Here is a 19,628-nt window from a genome sequence, read left to right as displayed (position 1 = left end):
ATTTGTTGGCCCAACCCAATATAACTGCAATTTGTATGTTATGTAACCTAACAAAATACAAGATTATATATATATATATACACACACACACACACACACACACACACACACACACACACACACATATATATATATATATATATATATATATATATATATATATATATATATATATATATATATATAAACAAAGGCAAGCAGACATGTGCACAGAGGTATCTGATTAAATACATGTAATTGTATCTTCCCCCGGAGCGAGGAAAGTGCTCCCCGTGAATCAGAGGAGGAAACGCAGAGACCTGCAGTAAAGTTCCTAACCTGTATTCAGCCATTTAACGATCAAAATATGGTTAAACTGTAACAGTTATTGTACTGTCCAAGATCAATTATATAACAAATAATGAAATGTAACTACTTCAGTGCAGTAAAATGCAAGTACTTTATTATTATTTATTTATCATTTGCTTTATGATGTGCTGATTTTCATAGCAAGGCAAATTGCATTGAATGGGCAACAATTACACATTATCACACAAGGGTTCTAAACATGAACATGAAGCCTGCTATAGAATTTCCTTAGCGTGTGCTCACTTGTTAGCATGTAGATGCTTTCCAGTAGTCAGGAACCGAGTAGCTTGTCTGGAAATAGCCATCCACTGCTGCACATACTGGATCACTCCAGCCATCTCGTGTTTATGTATAGATTTCTTCACCTCCTTTCAGGGCAGGCCCCCTCTCCCTCTGGATGTGTCAAACCAGCGCCATGGCTGGTGTGAGGCAGGTCTGCCGGGCTGGGTGCTCCTCAGCCAGAGCAGGGATTTGAGAACGCAGTTGGGTTTGTCGTTGAGACTGACCCCTGGATCCTGGATTTTATTGTGCTGATTCAGTTGGCAGGAAAATAAAACCTTCAGGAAATTGTTGAGCTGAATGATTTGAATGTCATACACTCAGTTGAGCGCAAAACCATACCAGCCAGTGGGATATAACCTGAAAGTAATTGGACAACCAGAAACAAATGAATCTGTTTATTTTTTTTAATACAAAATTGGAGTGTACCCTCGCTCAACCATGAAAACCGTGATATGCAAAAACTTTATGTGAGAGTTTTTCTGTAACTGTTTTCAAATCTTCCAATATTACGGTACATATCTCTTTACTTGTATGATGCTTCTTTCAATTGCATTTCTAGTCTGGGAGGAAGTTATCATGCATTCCAGATAGCGCTTCCCCTAGTAGTGAGATGGAGTTATAAGATACAAGCTCTGTAGCTAGTCATGAATAGGAACTAGATCCTTTTCTTCAATGGTTTAGATGCTCACTTTGGGACAGTAAAGGCTCCCGTGTGCGGCTACTCCCTGCCTGTTGACTTGGCGCTCATAAATTGGATCAACTAGAGGAGAGTAAAAATTATTTACACTTTTTAGATCAGCCTGATGTCTATTTATCTCTGCCTTGTTGGTGGGTGTGCACGGCACATGCAGCCAGTAGGTGGTGTATTCCTGTTTGAGATCATGAATCCTTCCTCTCTCCAGTATAGTTCTAGCTCTCCTGTTGGTTGTGACTTGCCTCTGGCCCCATAACCCTGGGTGTAAATTGACGCTGGGATTTATTGGGCTGTCACTGAGGAGACACTTTGTCAGGCTGATTTATATTTGACAGGTAGGTAGTGCAGTAAATTTCGGAAGGCTGAATATCAAGTGGGGATGAATTTTCTCGTAAACCTTGCTTGGCAGCTATCGAATATCCGTGACTGAAATTATGACAGAAAAATATTACAGAAGGTGGACCCCTAAATAAAGGGTTTCAGTCTCCTGTCTTGTAAACCTCTGATCTGTAACAGAGTCTAAACCCTTCTCTACTACTGTACCTTTTGGAGGCTCCAAACCCATCTCTATGTAACATGTATAACCTTGATTTCTCACGGACCTCATTTCACTGTATTGTTATTGTATGTAATAATGCTTTAAGTAGTTCAAGAAGTCGCCCTTGAAAGAAAGCTTCAGCTGGCTTAATACAGAGTCAAAGAGGAGCAGGATTTGCATCTGCCATTTTTTAAATTGTTCAAACAGACTAGAGAATACTGTATGTGAATAGCGAAGTTTATTGAGCTGCCAACACACAAAAAATGTTAAACTGGGGAAACATGCTGCCTTATCCCAAAGTATTGAAGTGATAAACTCAAGGTGTACAGTATACATGGAAATAGCCCTCCTGGGTGGATAAACTGCTGAGACACAGGAAGCTGGTTGCTGAGCTCTTCATACTAGACAGAGGGAGAGACATCTCGTAAAGTCCTCTCTGTTATGTGCAGTGCGTGTCTTAGGTTTAAATGAAGTCAATGCGTTTTTATTTATTTTCAACCCTGACATGTATAGAAAAAAAAGTTTGCCATCGTGTGTTTTCCAAATCTCATATTCCCACAGTTCAGTACGTTGAATCCTCAATGTTTAAGTCATGGAACAATGCAGAAGCTGTATGAATACATTATACCCCTTCAGGAAAAATAAATCCTGCAGAAATGTGTGTATGATTTTATCTTGGCTACCCTTCCTCTAAGCCTGACAGACCTGTTCTTGATCAGCACCAGGAAATACGGACCTCTGTGGCAGGGGCCAGTAGCACATCTGGACCTATACAAGCACAACAACCAGCCTTTGAGTCCTGCAAACTAAATGCTTCTACTGTACTGAATGAGGTCTAATGGTAAGGTGGTGGACTGAATGTCTCTCTTCTCGCTCTTGTAGACCAGAGCTCCTTGATGGAATTACAGACTTTTTATATACAGTTACATTATTATTATTATTATTATTATTATTATTATTATTATTATTATTATTATTATTATTATTATTATTATTATCCAGTGTATGTGTTATGGAAAACATTGAGCAATAACTGGAACAGAAGTATGCAATAATATTGGCCCTAGGCGTGTTTTCTCTGCCAAAATAGATGTTCTCAAATGAGATCACCATGCTTTCACGGATAATCAGAATTATAGAGCACACATCAGATAAAACATTTGCAGTTCATTTCTCACACTGTCACCTAACGTCCTAACATCAAAACAAAAAGAACAAAGCAGCTTGTGGGATGCAGGGAGAGTTTTCATCAGGACAGCTTTCAGTTGTGGTAGTGTTGGTACAAAAACCTCAGTGGGAGAAAACGTGACCCCACAAAATATATAAGCTAATTTTAGAGTGTCTGTAAATGCTCTTACTACAGTGTAATGCTTGTTCTACGAGATACTATTACAGTCTGTAAGTACCAGTTAAGTCTTCCCTTCTTTTGGGGTTATAACACAGGTCATCACTATTACTCCCATGAAGCCCCTTTAATGGGTTTGAAAGTTATCGGGAAAAGGTACATGTTTTTGAAAGGACAGGGATCCAGGAATAAATCAGTACTATTTAAAATAAATCCACCTCTTTAGTTTAAAGTTGGTGGTATGTGTTGACTGGAGCTGAACCATTTAAAGAAGAGAGGGGGTTGCATACATACCATGCTTTACCATCCTTAAACCTGCATTGATATTCACCACGCTTCATATCATGCTCACATGAAGCTTGCCACCAATTCTCAGCTGCTGCTTGAGGGACTGCTGGTTTTCTAACAGTGCACTGACCTCAGTAAATGAGGCTGATGACAATGCAGCTACAGGAAAACCCAGCCAGGAGCATTCCATCTTCCAACAGCTGGGCTACTAGGCAGCCAAGAATACTAGCAGGAGGAGATATAACTCACAGGCTGATCAACTCCATCCCAAACAGGATTTGGACTATGCTTTGATGAATAATTTACATTTTTTTTAAATCTATTTATTTAAGTATAATACCCCCTATAAATCTTGTTTTTAGATGTGAGCAGGTGTTGCAGGACTAGTTTGGTAGATATGAGCAGCTCTCGCTAACTACAGTCGAAAACGTTTGAGGCACAATAGACTACTTGTATTCGTTGTAAATTACAGCGCTCGCCATTTTCTGGACCTTCTAAAAATAATTCTAGTTACGCTATATCTTAACAACCGCAATAAATACCAGTACTGTAAGCTGTCAAGTAACTGGAATAATGGGAGTTAGATGATTATCTGGGTAAATTACTTCCTGAAAGCAACAATGATGCATTTTAAGAATGAAAAACTACTGCTATCTAGAGCTGCCAGTTCTTAACTTTTGTAGCCTGCAAAACCAAATTAAAGTCTATCTTAAATAGAAACGGTAGTGATCCAGTTAATGGACAACCTGGTCGATAGACTTGACATGCCCGAACTGTAATTACACCTGATATTAGAGATAACCAAGTATTATTTATTTTGATTGCCCCAACCCTTACCTCAACTCTACCCTTCAATCAATCTTAATGGTTATTACTGGAGAGTGACTGTGTACCGAATACATTTAAAACACGAAAAGATTCATCAACACTGGGCTTACTGAAAAAGAATGCATAAAGAAACTACTAATCTAAAACATTCTAGCAAAAGGATTAGGTTTGAATCTAAAATGAATTCAGACTCAAAATTCAACAGTATTTTTCTTATTTGATGGAGACTGTGCCTTGCCCCACTGGGCTTGATGGATGTGTAGCTCAGGGGACAGACTGGCTCCCTCACTGCAGGCACTGAGCACGGTCTTGGAGGTCTGCCATCAATAAGTGATTCTGCAATCAGCGGGAATGCAGGACTCACATTCAGAAAGAAGGAAACTTGTTCAGCCAGGCTACCGTCATGAAGGAATCCACTTACAGTTGTCATGGAAGCCAACCATAAAATTACACTCTTTAAGTGAGCTGCAAGATGTGCTGAAATTTGCTGTTATATTTAAAGATAAATAATGAAAAACTGGTCTGTGGCTATGATAAATCAGAGCTGTCCTGAACTGGGACACAGGGCGATTAATGACGGGGTGGTAACACACCTGCCATGGGATCAGCTGGAGGTGAACGTTTCCACGGCAACACCACAAGCCCTCTTCACACTTCATGAACACATACAGTGTATTGAGTGTTAAGAGGTTTAATGGGGAATGTCAGTAAACCTAAATGAAACAAGCTGAAAGAAACAAATCAGAACAGTTTTACACATCTTACCCAGAAAGTGACGTAAATACAGGATCAGTTATCGAGTAGGTAACATCCGTTTTGAAGGCTATCAACGTTATTATGAAACAACATGTTTCTTTTGTTTTTTTTAAAGTACATATTTAGCATGTAGCTTGCAAACATGTTGAAACATGTTGATTGTGTTTTTACTAATAGGTACAGTAAAACTATTAAAATATATTTCCTTCAGTTTTTCAACCTCTCAAGGGAACTGAACAAATGCAGGGATTAACAGCCACTTGCAAGTATTGAGTTATAAATGCACGTATCAGTTTGGTTTGCAATTGTGTGATTGTGTTGGAATACACACAGTAAGACAAAACAAGGTGAGGGAACTCATGGATCTTCCATTTGTTCTGCTCTGATACAGCTGTGAGTTGCAGGTGTGCTGGGCTGATCTCTGTCCAGGCAGGAGGCTGGACAGCTGTGCTGACCACTACACACCTCCGAACTTCACCTGTGAAGAACGTGGCAGTTACCTGCTTCTGAACCTACCGCTATGGCCAAAAGTTTTGCAACACCCTATAGAATTAACTCATTTTGCTTTATAAAGCTGAATGAAACCTGCTGAATAATGTTACGTTAGCATACTGAATTACCTGTACTTAACGAAAAGCTGACAAATATGTGACATTTTGAAATCCAACATGAAATAATGCACTACTATTGTAAAACTTTTGCAATATCATTTTGTAGTTTCTATGATTACATGATATTAAATAAAAGATCACAGTTGTTTTCATACAGTTTTTTTGATTTTTTTTTATTATGTCTCAATCCTAAAATTCTAGGTGATGCAAAACTTTTGGCCACAGCTGCATATGCCTGAAAATTGCTGTTTTTCTTACTTGCTGTCCTTCCACTTCCAAAAGGCATCACTATACAATGGGGCATGGATCTCCTAGAGATTATTCAAGGCTGGGAAGATTTCATTTAATGTAAATCTAATTAAAAAAAAGTACCTGGATCCATCTCACACTCACACATGGGAAGCACTTTGTGGTTTTTGAAGAAAGAGGAATAAATTCCTTTAAATTTAAATTTAAAAAAAAAAAAAACGATTCGTCTCAGAATTGGTTTCATATACTTGTCAACTTGCAGAAGCACTTTACTTGATTACATTATCTAAAATACTTACCAGAGTTTATTCTGTTCTATACTTAATAACTACATTTAATTAAACATACCTGTACTTGTGCACACCAGCTTTGACATGTAATGCATCACCAAAATGAATACAAAATAACAGATATACATGAAACAAAGGTAAGCACCTTTCGCAGCAGATTCACTGGATGAGTAAATGTTCAGTCAGATCCCATTTCGTTATGCAACACAGTACTAGCCCCATACAGGACTGCTGTGTTGAAAGAGGTTTAATTTATCAGCCATGATGCAATAAAGGACTTCGGCCAGCAGTCACATACAGTTACCATTTGGTGATCAGGCAGAATTGTGGGTTAAAGGTTAATCAGAATAGATTCTGCCCATCATTAAATGTGCCCGAGTCAATTTACATAATAAATTGGAAAATGCCTTGGATTTACAGTAGCCCTTGGTATAGCACGGATTTGCTTATTGCAGGAGAGTAGGTGTGAGTAAATGCTTTATTCCCTAAATGGGAAGTGGGTAACCCATATTCTCCTAATGAGAAGTGGGTTAACTCAGTTTACCCCTAGTTTACCCCTGACTACACTACTGGTACCCATCCTACAGCTGCATCGGGGGCTGTGGTGCAGCAGGGCCACGTACAGTAGAGCCTCACACTTCCTAACTCACACATACCACACACCACTGCTTCCAGCTAAACAACACAAGCGCCCTGCTATTAGCAGCTGAGCGAGGGAGACACACTCAGGACAGCCACTCTGAGGAATGCACTGCAGACATGGTGGAATACCATTTGTGAAACCTGCATGGTTTGCATTAATGCAAATACAGCTTTTGGCTTCTAAATTGTTATCTACACAGCAATGAACGCTGTTAATTAGTCAATGAAAGTTGTGGATTCAATAAAGTAGCTGTTTCTCCTCTCTGGAGCTAGCCACATCTCTACTGCGCCCCGTTTCCAAGAAATGAAAACATTTTTTTTAAAGTGTAAGTGTGAGTGCCAGGTGGAATTATCAAACCCAAACAAACCCCCTGCACTGCCCCCCGCACGCTAAGGCTCACAATGCCACTCTCCCGGTTGAGTCCATAGCAAAGAGGACAGTGTTTATCTGGCTCAGCCCTCAGTAAAGCTGAAGGCCTACCATGTGGAGTCAGTCTCCGTGTTAGAGGCTTTTAAACCTGCCAGCTGTTTTATATACTGTACTTCCCTTTTCAAGTACTAATTAATACAAAACCATAGGACTTGTGTCCCTGTTTTTTTTATTTTCAGATTAAGCAGATTTCCAGCTTCTTACGATGCAGCATTGCAAAATAGAGCTTCTAGAACTGTAGTGGTCTTTATTACAATGGTAATGACAATGCTTGTGAGCTGAGAATGGAGTGTCCTATCTGTTATAACTTGAAAGCTTCCACCTTACTATACCTTTATCTTTTTCCACGCAAAGATCAGCACCTGGTAATGACAGAAACAATAGGGTTGTAGAACCCAACTGAGATCTCAGATATGAACCAGAAGCTGGTGATCTTGTAGCACAGCAGCGTGTATGCTGCCCTAGCCCAGAGATCTAATCATCCTTCATCTTGAGTCCTGAATTGGGTACATAGAGACTTGATATTGAAGGAGTCTGTTGTTAGCAGAGCACAGGGTCAGACTAGACCCTCCAGAGATGCGGCAGTGCTGGTAAAGCGGTCGATGAGCGAAGGGTTGCGCTTGCTGAAACCTGAGCTGACTCGGCAGCTGTGAATGGAAAGACAAAGCTTTGTGTGTTTTGACATATTCTGCACTCCCCTGGGTCTCGTTGCTTCAGTAAACAGGACAGGTTCATACTCACACATGCACTCAGGGCCTTCAGCAAACTGATTGAAATATGTAACTCAATACTGACCAGATCTGATGTTGTCTTATACTGACCTATTGACACCAATGCCACCTGCTGGTCATTACAAACAGCACATTCTGTGAAATATATTTTCCTAATCCATTTCTCAGAAGCAGACAAGGCAAGTGACTGGCAGAAAAGTGTGTATGTGGCTGGTATTTGTCCACAACCCAAATTAAAATGGGCACGTTAACACATCAGACACATACCATTGTGAGAACACTCTTGCATATAGATGCATATTCAAGTCCCTTCCTGATGTGCTTGTTCTCTTAAGTCTGCCTTTCCCAGCCTGACAGGACAGTTGTTTCCCAGACTCTTTGTTTAAATCACCCCTCGATTTGAAACGCTGCTTTGCTGAGATTGAAAAGTTGTTTGTTTTGGCAGGGGAAATTGCCCTGTGGCCGCCGATTACATCTAACTGATGAAAACAAGAACGCATGATAACACTGTCATCAAACATGATCAAGTTGCTCAAATTAAACAGAAAAGGAGCAATTAGAGGAAAAAATGTTAACATTCAGAACTGGAACCAAAGGCAGATGACAGTATTAAAAAACATTCTACAGAGGGGCCTGGGAAAGAATGCAGATCGGGTGAGCGACTGCAGCAGAACAGTATATGAGTGCTGCAATAGGACAAGAGATCTAAGAATTAAACACTTTAATGCTCATTATTAAGATGCAGGTTGGCTGTGCTGGTTTGAACAGATTGCTTCCATGCTCATTGAGATGACAGCAGTGGATAACTGAGAAAACAGTACTTTATCAGTTCCCATTGCTGGGCAACGACAGAGGCTGTTTTCCTGTCTGGCGATACATACCCCACTTGTTTATGAAGAGAAGACCTTTTGTATTTCTTTTTGAAGGACGTGTTTATTAGCTGGCAACAACTGGCCTGTCACAAGGTCCCAGCAGCAGCTCCTCACTTCAAAGCAGCCAGGGATGGAGTCCTTTCCCAAAGGATTACAGAAAAGACACGAGCTGAGCCTGGGCAGGTCAGCCTCTCAGCTGTGGAGTCACATCCAACCCGACAGTGTTGAACGAACGGTCTTACAGAGGCACCTCTAAATACAATCGGGGGGGGGCGTCCTATTGGCTGACTGTGTTTAATTTCAAAAACTAAATGAAAGACCCCCCAGTGATTAAAGCAAGATTTCAATTGCATAGCAGTTTGTGCCATGCCAGCTATTAGCTTAATTGTATAACCACATGCACTTTTCTTTTCTGGTTTTCCAAATTAAGCTCACAGTAAAAGCTGAAATAGGGGTCTTCTTGCTATCCCTGCACCCTAAACATATAAGTCTTCTTATGGAAAGTTTGGATGGACAGGGGGGGGGGGGGGGGCATGCTTGGATAAAAAGTGTCCCACAGAACCTGACAACTTGTTTCACCATCCTTCCACAGACATCGAAGTGGATGCTGGCTTACACTAGGCTGAAACACAACTAAGCACTTATTATACACAAACTGTTATAAACACGTCAAAATGACAAATGCAAACTGATTTGTGGACAGGGGAAACATGGACCAGGGAACTGACCAAGATGTCATAGTATTTTAATACAAAAAAAAAAAAAAAAAAACAGCCACTTTTTATTAAAACTGTTTACTATAGTGAGTGTTTTGCAAGACTGGAAAATTCAAAGTTAATGTTTACAAAACATGTATATCATTATAGTATCCTGAGGAGTTGTTTCTCACAAGTATGCCTAAAATGGCAGTTTTCTTATTCTTTCATAAATCATAAACACAAGTAAAAAAAAAGAAGGGGGGGGTGCCTGATTAATTCAAACAAGTAAATCCTGGCTAAAGTCTGCCACCCAGTGGATCATTTTAAAACTGAAAGGACTTCCACATCATGGACTTGCACAAGGGCACAAACAATGCAATGTAATAGTATATTTACTAAATACATGAGCCACAGAGAAAATATTTGTGCCATGCATAAAAAGTTACCGGTCACCTTGGTTTAATCGCATAAGACACTTCATACAGACATAATTTTAACGCTCAAAGCAGAAAAATAATAATTATTAAAAGGATGTTATACCCCTGACAGCATATTTTATTTTTACTGTTTCTGGGCATGGTACTGCCATTAAAAAATATTAGTTTGGAGTTTGCCTCTAAAAAGCTCATTTTGTGATTTCTATCAGTTGGTTTGACTGTACTCCTGACAATGGGATATGGGAAGCTGACCCAAACAGCAATTCAGTGTTGTTCAGATGGTCACTCAGTGGTGTGTGTGTGTGCGGTGCAAGAGGCTGGTAAGGGGATGAGGTTCAGTCCAGCGTCACACCCTCCGGCAGCTCCACCACTACAGGGGCACACTCCTCGGGATCTTGCTCAAAATCCCAGCGGAACTTCTTGGTCAGGTGGGACTTAAACTTCTCTGCCCGCTTCCGCAGAGTGGCGTCGACATCGGGGCCAGCAGCAAACAAGAAGAACTCCTGCAAGAGTGAGAGAAAGAGACACGCCGAGTGAAGGCAATCATATTCAGGACATTATTCAAGCAATTCAAGGTTTCCTGCATGCACCAAACAGTCATGGATTGCCTAATTCAGATTGGAGTCGTCCAATTAAGCACACACCAACAGTTGAAATTACCCAACCGCTGTGCAATTGGAAGGCAATAAGAAAAAAATAAAATAATGGTGATGGTAGATATATTTTACAGATCTCTCATATCATTCGCTTACGGAGACCTTGGTTCAAATGCAGCTCAGACCACAAACAAAATGAGTTTTGTGATTGCACCTCGCCTTGCATGAACACTGCCATGTACAAATCAACCCCTCAGGCCTGGATGTATGGAGGATTGTACCTGTAACGTGGAGGTGAGGAAGTTGTCCTTAGAGACAATGTCTACAAAGAAGTCCGGTGGGATCTCCCCAAGCTGGTGGTACAGGACAGAGATGAGGTTCAGGTAGAGGCTGCGGTGTCTCTGCATGGCCTCCTCCGAGCGGCACAGCAGGTTCACAAGCTTCTGCCAGTGCTCGAAGCTCTCGTACACATTCCCAATCAGGAAAGAGACAAAGGCAAACTGCAGCTCCCCTGCACAGACACACATATAGAGAAGGAGAGGAGATCACTTCAAACACAAACAGACATTTCAACTCCACCCAGTTGGAACGAACAGTTAAACTTTTGAACAATATACACACAGACTGACTAAAAATTGCTGGGCTATGGCTCCCAGCTCTCCACTCACCCAGTATCTGCTGCGGATCTTGCTTGTAATAGCGGTCGATCAGGCTTTGCAGGGCGTAGCTAAGGTCCATGCTGCACCGAGTGATCTGGGCAGGGGTGGCCCCCTCAGGGTAATTCTGCTTGGGGATCTCAGAGAAGCGCATCTCTGTCCCTGGTTTCTGCTTCATCTTTGGCAGCCGCTCCAGCCCCTCCTGCATGCTGTGGCACTCGCTATCGTAGGATGGCAGATTCTGCTCCAGCCGGTCCTGGGTGTGCCTCAGGGCGAGCTCGGGCAGCACCTGGGCGAAGGCGCAGATCTTGCCACTCAGGGGCTGCAGGTTGCGCACGCCATCTTCGGTCATGCGGTTAGTCAGCGAGACCCACTTGCGCAGAGTGCCGTAGGGATACGGCCCCAGGAAGCGATCCAGGTCTCGCAGCCCAGCTCGGACACGCTCCACTTCTTCCTCCTGAGAGTCGGAGAAGTCCAAGTCTTCCTCGGCCCCGTTCCATCGAGCCAGACAGATGTCTCGGGGCTTGAGGTTGAGAAAGACCCCAGTGCGAGGCCCTACCTCCCCGCCACGGTCAGGCCTGTTGGAAGCACTGTAGTGTAGGAAGTGGAGCCCTGGTGGGATCATCTTGACTCCACGGAAGCGTGGCCCCACTTGCCAGGTGTTATAGTCGATGCCCAGCTCTGTCCCCTCAGGCACTCCCAGCAACACCAGCGTGGCCCCCTCCTCAAACAGCCCAAGGGCCAGCTCAGGGTCCATCTGCACCTCAGCCATGCCTCCTGCTACAAGACACACACACAACTGAAACACAGATGGAGGGCATATACTGTGCATCCATGTTATTTACTTCAGAAATTAAACTAAACTGCGATAACCCACTTGGATGTGACAACCCAGACTCTTAATTTAGGTCTCATCGCCTCAAAAACAGTACTTTCAAAATGTTATAACCATTAATCACTTTGAAAAATAAAATGTATGAACATTGAGCAGGTTTCTCATCCCCCTCCAAGTTTAGCTGCACAATGTAACTCCATTAAATAATGTATACCACGGTCTCAAATGTTTCCAGGACACACTCAAAATAATAAGCTTGACCTAACTAAGTAAAACCTGTGAGGGAGTTCAGGGCATAAGGAAAGACTAGTCAATGCTTACTGAGTCCTGTGCTTAGTGATGCATGTTTGTAATATCTGCAACTATTTATTACACTTACACTATTGTGTGTAACAGCTCTTGTTGTTGTTATTTATTATTATTATTATTATTATTATTATTATTATTATTATTACTAATAATAATAATAATAATAATAATAATAATAATAATAATAATAATAATAATAATAATAATAATAATAATCTCGTAAACTGTACTCAAAATAAAATAAGCAGGATTTAAATCAGATTTCCGAAATGATTCAGACCTAACACCAATAGAGACTCGAGTTTCACGTTTAATTTCACAGCCCTCTTTCGTATTTTAAAATATATCCTATACATTTTAAACATTCCTAAAATGCTACGCTACTGTTCTGTAAGCCACAACAAGCATTACCTTCGCTTCGCGATCTGTACGCTTTCCAGTTCAAACGCCTCCCTATTGCTTTCCCTTCTCCATGCCCAAGTGTAACGTCCTGTGCATCATTTCTTCCTGGTCCTTTGTTAGGGAAACAAAACTGCCGTACAAAGGTTCCCACTTACACTATTGCTATGATTTTGCCCACATTTTTTTGACATTTTTATATAACAAACAAGCAATCTTATAATGCAAACATACTCTCAAATATATAACTTTAACATCCGTACATGTTTAACTCTAAAACCCACAACTCACGCCCATACCTACAGTGATCATTATAATACTGTTTAAAGGTTAACAGTAAGTCTGGAGAGAAGGACGTTTAAGGTACTGTAACTATCACATGTTCTTAATGTACCTGTATTTGTATGTATATCTGTGTTTGTTGTTGCCTTTATTTATACCTAACCCCCCAAACAATATTCCTATGTAGTCTATGCTGTTATCTCTCATTCTGTTCCTTAGAATTAATTAATTGAGATCTGATTTAAGTTAATCAATAATTATTGTAACCATTCTGCATTGCCAGGATTACAGTCACATTTAGAAGTAAATTTTTATCATTAGTAGGGTTACCCACTTTCCAAAGTGAAAAACCAAGACTTCTTTTTTTCATCAATGCACTGCAGTTGTAGCAACTCTGTATATAATAAAAACACAGGCAGTGTATCACATCACTTCCATCGCGATTCATTATTACATTCTGGGTCATAACCGCCTCAATGCAATTTTAGTCCCGATTCCATAAAGAGATAGGCCCCTTTTATTAATAGTCTCATTTCATTACATCTCCCTCCTTTATTTTTCCAAACATTGCAACAAATGCCACAAACATTGCCTAACTGAACCTTGGAGTTGACTGCCCTTGGTCTGCAGCAACAAGGGGATTATTCTACCCCTGCAGTCATTTGCTGTCTCTACTCTAGCAACTTTCTGTGTAGCGCAGAGGTACCCTCACAATTCTTCCACTTGACGTTGTTCTTACTTCCAGCTTTGGTGTTTCAGATGGTGGTGATCATTCTTACATTCCGGGTCATAAACCCCTCAATGTAATTTTATTCCCGTCTCCATAAAGAAACTGGTCCCTTTTATTAATAGTCAGGAACTAACTTAAAAGACTAATTTGGGTGGTGGCACTTCCAAGATAAAATGAAATAGCTATGGTCCAGCCCGTTAAGCACAATCACAATTATTAAATGGCTGGTTTCACAGGCCCAGATTAGCACTAATCTTGGTTTCCCTTACCTAAATTAATATTGGTTAGTCCAAGACCAGTGCCAATCAGGGTCAGTGAAACCAGCCAGTTATAAGAAGTATTAAACAAGTAATCCATAAGTGTCTCTAGTTTATCTTTGTATAATACAATACTGTGCTGTCAATCTGCTGAGCACACTGCTACTGTAGTTTCTGACTGGGACAAAAAATGAAGGTTGAACACTGGCACAATCCCAATTTTCCCAGGACATCTGGTAACCCTAAGCATCAGCTAGTAGAATGAATTTATTTTTATTTTTTAGTATTAACTCATTTTGGTTTGGATAATTTTCTAATGAACAAACTGTAAATGATTTCACACTAATCATATACAATCTTACAACATACCAGTGTTCTGGTGCCAAGGTACAGGCCCAAGGCATTTGAATACATTTAGTTTATTAATTATACAAAATAATAATAATAATAATAATAATAATAATAATAATAATAATAATAATAATAATAATAATAATAATAATAATAATAATAATAATTTAACATTTTCACTCATTAATAACAGTATAAAAAAGAGCCATGACACAAAGATAAGATTGTATTAGCTTAATTACTGTAGTGGCAAGGTACAATGTACAGTACATTGGGTATGATCATCATTATTGTACAATGACCATGGTCAAGTTAAAGCAACACACGAGAGCCCAAGAGAGACACCAGGAGGCTGGCTTAGCCCTGAAAGCTATTACAAACCTTGTTATTCAACCAACTATGTCTTGGGTGGGGGGGGCGGGGGGGGGTTTGACTTTATTGCACTCGAACAAAGCACCAATGAAAAGAAATATCTTACAAATATAGCAAAATAAAATGTGATAAAAATGAAAAACAACTCACATCTTACCAAGATTTTTGTGCCTGTTTTTTGTTGTCAGGTATGAAACAGGCATGTCACTGAATACTGAAACTAACAGAAAACTACATCATGTGCTAACCAATCAGAATGATAAAACAGTTTACAGTGGAATACCCTTCATTAGGTGGGTAGGTCTGGCACTAAGGTGCAATGTTTATTCATGTTTTATATGGTTGCACCGTTGTAGTTATTTACTGTACATTAACTTCTAACAGCACAAGCGGATGTTACAACCTTTGATTAAAACAGCATAGTACAACAAGAGGTGTAAAAGAAACAGTTTTCTTTGATAAAAATGCTGCAACTGTCAAAAAGCCCAACTAGATCAGATTTATGAAGCTCGTTTTTTTTTTTGTTTTATCTTAATATACTGTTGAAAACAAGACAGCTAATCTCAAAAGACCTATCCTAAAAATAAAGTTAAAAAACAAAACAAACAAACAAAAAACATAAAGAGGGAGCCTACAGTTCGCTGAAGCCTTCATGTATAAGAAAAACATCATTACCCCTTCTCTTGACCCCAGCAGGTTCGACAAGTAAATAATACAGTACTCATAAACAATTAGATATAAATCTAGATAGCCGCTTTATTATGATCTATTGTAATACTTATCAGGCCCATTAGGAAAGATTTAAAAGTGCAGTCTGACTGAGCATTTGTCAGGTGCATTTAAAGAATGATAACTGTCCCAGTTAGGAACCACTCAACATGCAGTCGAACCCGACCGACCTGTAAAGGGAAGAAGAGGATTAAACTTAGCAGAACCCAAACACTGAATGCAAGCAGTGAGCCAGCTTTATCTACTGAAATCAGAAATATTTTACATGTGTGTGTAAACTCCCCCATCCCTGTTGTACACCAAGGTGAGCATAGCAAAGTGTAGTACAGCATACTAAATCACAGATACGCATTGTTAAGCTTGCTATAAACTGTGGATAACCATGATAAATACACACAATGAGCAAGGGGAAAGCATGATGAACAACTGCCAATTTTGCAGTGCAAATTCATCATGGGATGTCTGCATTTTATAGGCCTAAAGCAAGCATGTGCACAGATTACAAACACAGATTATAAAAAGATAAAGACACGCTGTTGTACACAGTTTCTAATACCTCCCCTTCTACTCTCTGTCTGGCCAGTGATGACACCTCAGTGCCTCAGATATACCAAGTCCAATCCCAGGTCTCACTTCTTCTTAATGTTGGGAATGCATCGTGTCTAGTTTTGCCCAACACAGCACCAGAGTCTCAATGGTTTTTGACAAGTCCTTCTTAAATCTCCTTATGCTTCTTTGGCTATTCAAGTTTCTCCGTTTACATCTGGAGTCCTTTTGTTGACTCTTTTTCTGTTTGTAAAGATTAAACAAGGTACTTTGGATTATGTAAAAATAAGACCAGTTTTACAAAGGTCCAGTGCACAGTTCTGAAGGGAGTAAAAAGCTACTGCAAAAGACTAAGTGTTCAATCAAGGTTGTGTAAACCACAATGCTATTTGTACCATATTTTCCAAGTAACTTGGAAGGTTCATTTCAGCACACAAAAGTGTTCCTTACTGGTTTTGTAACATTATGGGCTAGATCTTTACCATTACAATTCTAAAATGAATAAAACAAAATAAGACTACTTGCAAAGACCTAAGTCACAAGTCTTGGTGGTTTATATCTGGTTTGGGGACTTTAATGAGTGCATTTCTCCCGTCAGGAAAAAAATATGCTAATGCCAATTTTGAGTAAATAGCTTTGAGAATTGAATCCTACCAGTTATATTAGTTAAAGCTCTTGACAACTCTGACCATAGCTGTCTGTGTGAGACAGTGATGAAACTTTCCATCTGATCTACACTATATTAAATACACAATACTTTACAACAGTACACTATACTATAAGGTATTAGGAAAGCAAACGACTGTGTATGTAGGTTATACTGGTACATGTAGAGTACAGGCTCAAAGCTGAGGTCTGTGTACAGAGTGCAGCTATAACCCACACACTATTATGAACTGCTTTATTATTAGTTTACAAGTTAAATAGCCAGCTATGTTTATTTAGTCCATCGTCAATTTCATTCAAAAAGAGGGACATGGTTGACGAAGAGAATACTGTTAAGTAGGGGGAGGGTTGTGATGTCACTGTTTTGAATGGACTTTCTAATTCAATGTAATAGGTGTTTTTTTTTTGTTTGTTTTTTTAAAGCAGGGCATGTCAACCTTGCACACAACTGAAAATACAGCACTGTAAAAGCTGAATACGGCACTGCTGATGTCATGAATAGGGGGGTCTCTGTGGTGTAGCATGGAATACAGAAGGCACAATGTGCTCTCTGATTGGCTGAAAACTCCTGAGCAGTCCACAATGTACAATTTACAGAATATCTAATTTCCAGCTTTCCTAATCCCAGTCATTTTTTTACTAAAGCACATACAACATGACACTGAGATCTGGCATTAAACTGCCTACTGTAACTTACCTTATTCATTTTCTTGCAGTGCTGGCTGATTGCAGATTCAATTTGCATGGTTATTTTATGCACAGCTTCTTTGACGCCATTCATTTTATTTACTCTGACTTGACACTTCAGTAAAAGGGTCATTTTGTATATTGATTGCAGAATCTTGTATTCCTAAAACATATAGGGAATATGACCAAGAGAAAGTTTACAGACATCTAGGACAGATAACTCCATGCCAGACCAAGCCAGTTTCTCTATGTCCATTTATAATGTTTGTATCACCACCTGTTATATAATCTACCTTATTGAATATCCCAGCGCAGTATGTGAGCAACAAATATCACTGAAGTGTGTTAATAGTTTTATTGCTTTAAATTGTTCTTCTGAAAATGTGACTCTGCTTTTGCACTTCTTTCAAAATTGCAGCCTCTAATGTTTTCAAAACATACATTTTTCCACATGGAGAAAAAGTTAAGTGGCATGCTTGAAATAGGCATGTACACCATTTATATCTTTATATATATATATATATATATATATATATATATATATATATATATATATATATATATATATATATATATAAGAAAACAGAAACAGCATTACCTTATCAGACTGGCAAGAATTTCCCAGATTCCTGTTTTTGTTTGAAGATTCAAGCCCTGTGAGATTCTGAAAAGTCAGTTTCAGATTTAAACAGCAGTATTGTATGAACAGACTGTTCCAAAATGAATGCAAAAGCTCCACACAGCTAACTACACATGCTCACTGCAGAGAAACGGTTTGTATGCATGGTAGGAGAACGTTTGGCATTTTTGCCATTAAAAAGTGGATGTCACAATAACCTAGATCTTTTTTTATTGTAATATCAAATGTAAGAAAGAAAAAAAAAGCCACAAAACTTTTGTTTCAGTATATCATCTGGAAACAGTATACCCTACTGTATGTAACAGTAAAATGCAGTGGTGTTTGCCAGGACAGTCTTTGTCTGTCACTAGCTTTGTTTTAATGTTATGGGTTGTACCTACCAGGCTCTTGACGTCCTGGAAGATGACCAGTTTGTAATCTTTGAGGATCTCTGAAATGTTGCACTTGCTCTTGCTGTTGGAGCTTTGCGGAAACAACGCTGTTACCAATAAGAAGATGCAGATTGCAGGCCTGGGGACAAACTAGAAGAGGACACTGGGATAATTAACAAGGACATATCAACAGTACTTATACCACTGTACATGTCCGTGCTACAGCACTGCTAGAACTATTACTGCCTGGTGGAGTCGTTTTTCCCTTTAATTGTTCACTAACAGCAGTTTCATGTCTGCTAGTTTCTTCATTGCACATTTGGGGGTAATTTGTTTATTTAACATGTATAACGTACTATTATTATTATTATTATTATTATTATTATTATTATTATTATATTATTTATTATTATTATTATATTATTAATAATAATAATAATAATAATAATAATAAGCAGCAATTGCACTACAACCTTATATTTATAAACGCTTATAAAAAAAAAACTTCTATATCACAAACAAACATCCAGCGCAATTCCATCGGGGAATTGTCGGGGGACTGTTTTAAACAAGGCAGCGACACTATTAAATGTATTGTACTACCGCAATAGGCGAGGAAGGCAGATTGGCTTGGAACGCATTTACTTTAATTTGTTTCCAGGTGAATTCAACACGCAGTCCTTCAAGTGTGAGACTTCATGCATTCTTCCCTTCAAGTCTGCACTGATGTCACTAAAGGAATAGAGCCACGTACGGTTTTAAAATCTGTGAAGGTGAACTCTGTGTGCCAATTTTTTAAATGTCTTACCGTTTTAATTTTAAGTAGTGCGTGACAAGATTACGCTGCTGATACGGACATAAACTTGCGCACGGCTTTAAACCCCAACACTGTTTTTGTTTGTTTGTTTGTTTGTTTGTTTGTTTGTTTTGTTTTTAGCGCTAAAACTCCAGATGTCCATGTAGCCACCCAGCTAAACTGACCAAAACAATAAATCAACCGATAACATTATGGCGAATTAGAAAACACCCCATAACTACGAGGGTCAATTATTGCCATTCTAAAAATGGATGCGTTTGAACAGAAAGCTTACATCGAGACTTGCTGTTTTAGAACAAACTCAAAAAGCATTTCTTTGAGAAAGTGCACGCAGAAATATCAACCT

The 19,628-nt window shown here is 39.4% G+C and overlaps 1 protein-coding gene and 1 long non-coding RNA gene across 4 annotated transcripts; both read right to left on the bottom strand.

Annotated features, from left to right (window-relative positions):
* Positions 1-9,633: 9,633 nt before the first annotated feature.
* On the bottom strand, positions 9,634-12,952 carry LOC121319318 (protein AAR2 homolog). Of its 3 annotated transcripts, none has more exons than XM_041256626.1 (4): positions 12,847-12,952; positions 11,304-12,071; positions 10,917-11,146; positions 9,634-10,542 (listed from the first exon to the last, which is right to left on the bottom strand). In XM_041256626.1, exons 2-4 carry the CDS (start codon positions 12,061-12,063, stop codon positions 10,375-10,377), a joined length of 1,158 nt encoding a protein of 385 aa, XP_041112560.1. In that variant the 5' UTR covers positions 12,064-12,071; positions 12,847-12,952; the 3' UTR covers positions 9,634-10,374. The 3 variants fall into 3 exon arrangements, with proteins under 3 accessions (XP_041112560.1, XP_041112562.1, XP_041112563.1); XM_041256628.1 differs by having other exon boundaries at positions 11,304-12,068; positions 12,847-12,949; XM_041256629.1 differs by having other exon boundaries at positions 11,304-12,090; positions 12,847-12,947.
* Positions 12,953-14,707: 1,755 nt separating this feature from the next.
* On the bottom strand, positions 14,708-18,687 carry LOC121320252. The gene is made up of 4 exons (XR_005950800.1): positions 18,475-18,687; positions 18,053-18,118; positions 17,465-17,617; positions 14,708-16,344 (listed from the first exon to the last, which is right to left on the bottom strand). It is a non-coding gene; the product is annotated as an uncharacterized LOC121320252 (long non-coding RNA).
* Positions 18,688-19,628: the final 941 nt, after the last annotated feature.

The sequence above is a fragment of the Polyodon spathula genome, chromosome 8, assembly GCF_017654505.1.
Source record: "Polyodon spathula isolate WHYD16114869_AA chromosome 8, ASM1765450v1, whole genome shotgun sequence".
NCBI classification, from domain to species: Eukaryota; Metazoa; Chordata; class Actinopteri; order Acipenseriformes; family Polyodontidae; genus Polyodon; species Polyodon spathula.
The sequence above is the reverse complement of the archived record's forward strand: the minus strand, read 5'-3'. Positions and strand labels throughout refer to the sequence as shown.

Excerpts from the sequence above, each read along its gene's own strand:
- LOC121319318 (XM_041256626.1), bottom strand. The coding sequence starts at position 12,063 with ATGGCTGAGGTGCAGATGGACCCTGAGCTGGCCCTTGGGCTGTTTGAG. Across the intron at positions 11,147-11,303 it reads AGATCCGCAGCAGATACTGG|GGGAGCTGCAGTTTGCCTTT; the intron begins GTGAGTGGAGAG and ends GTGTCTGTGCAG. Across the intron at positions 10,543-10,916 it reads TCCTCACCTCCACGTTACAG|GAGTTCTTCTTGTTTGCTGC; the intron begins GTACAATCCTCC and ends TCACTCTTGCAG.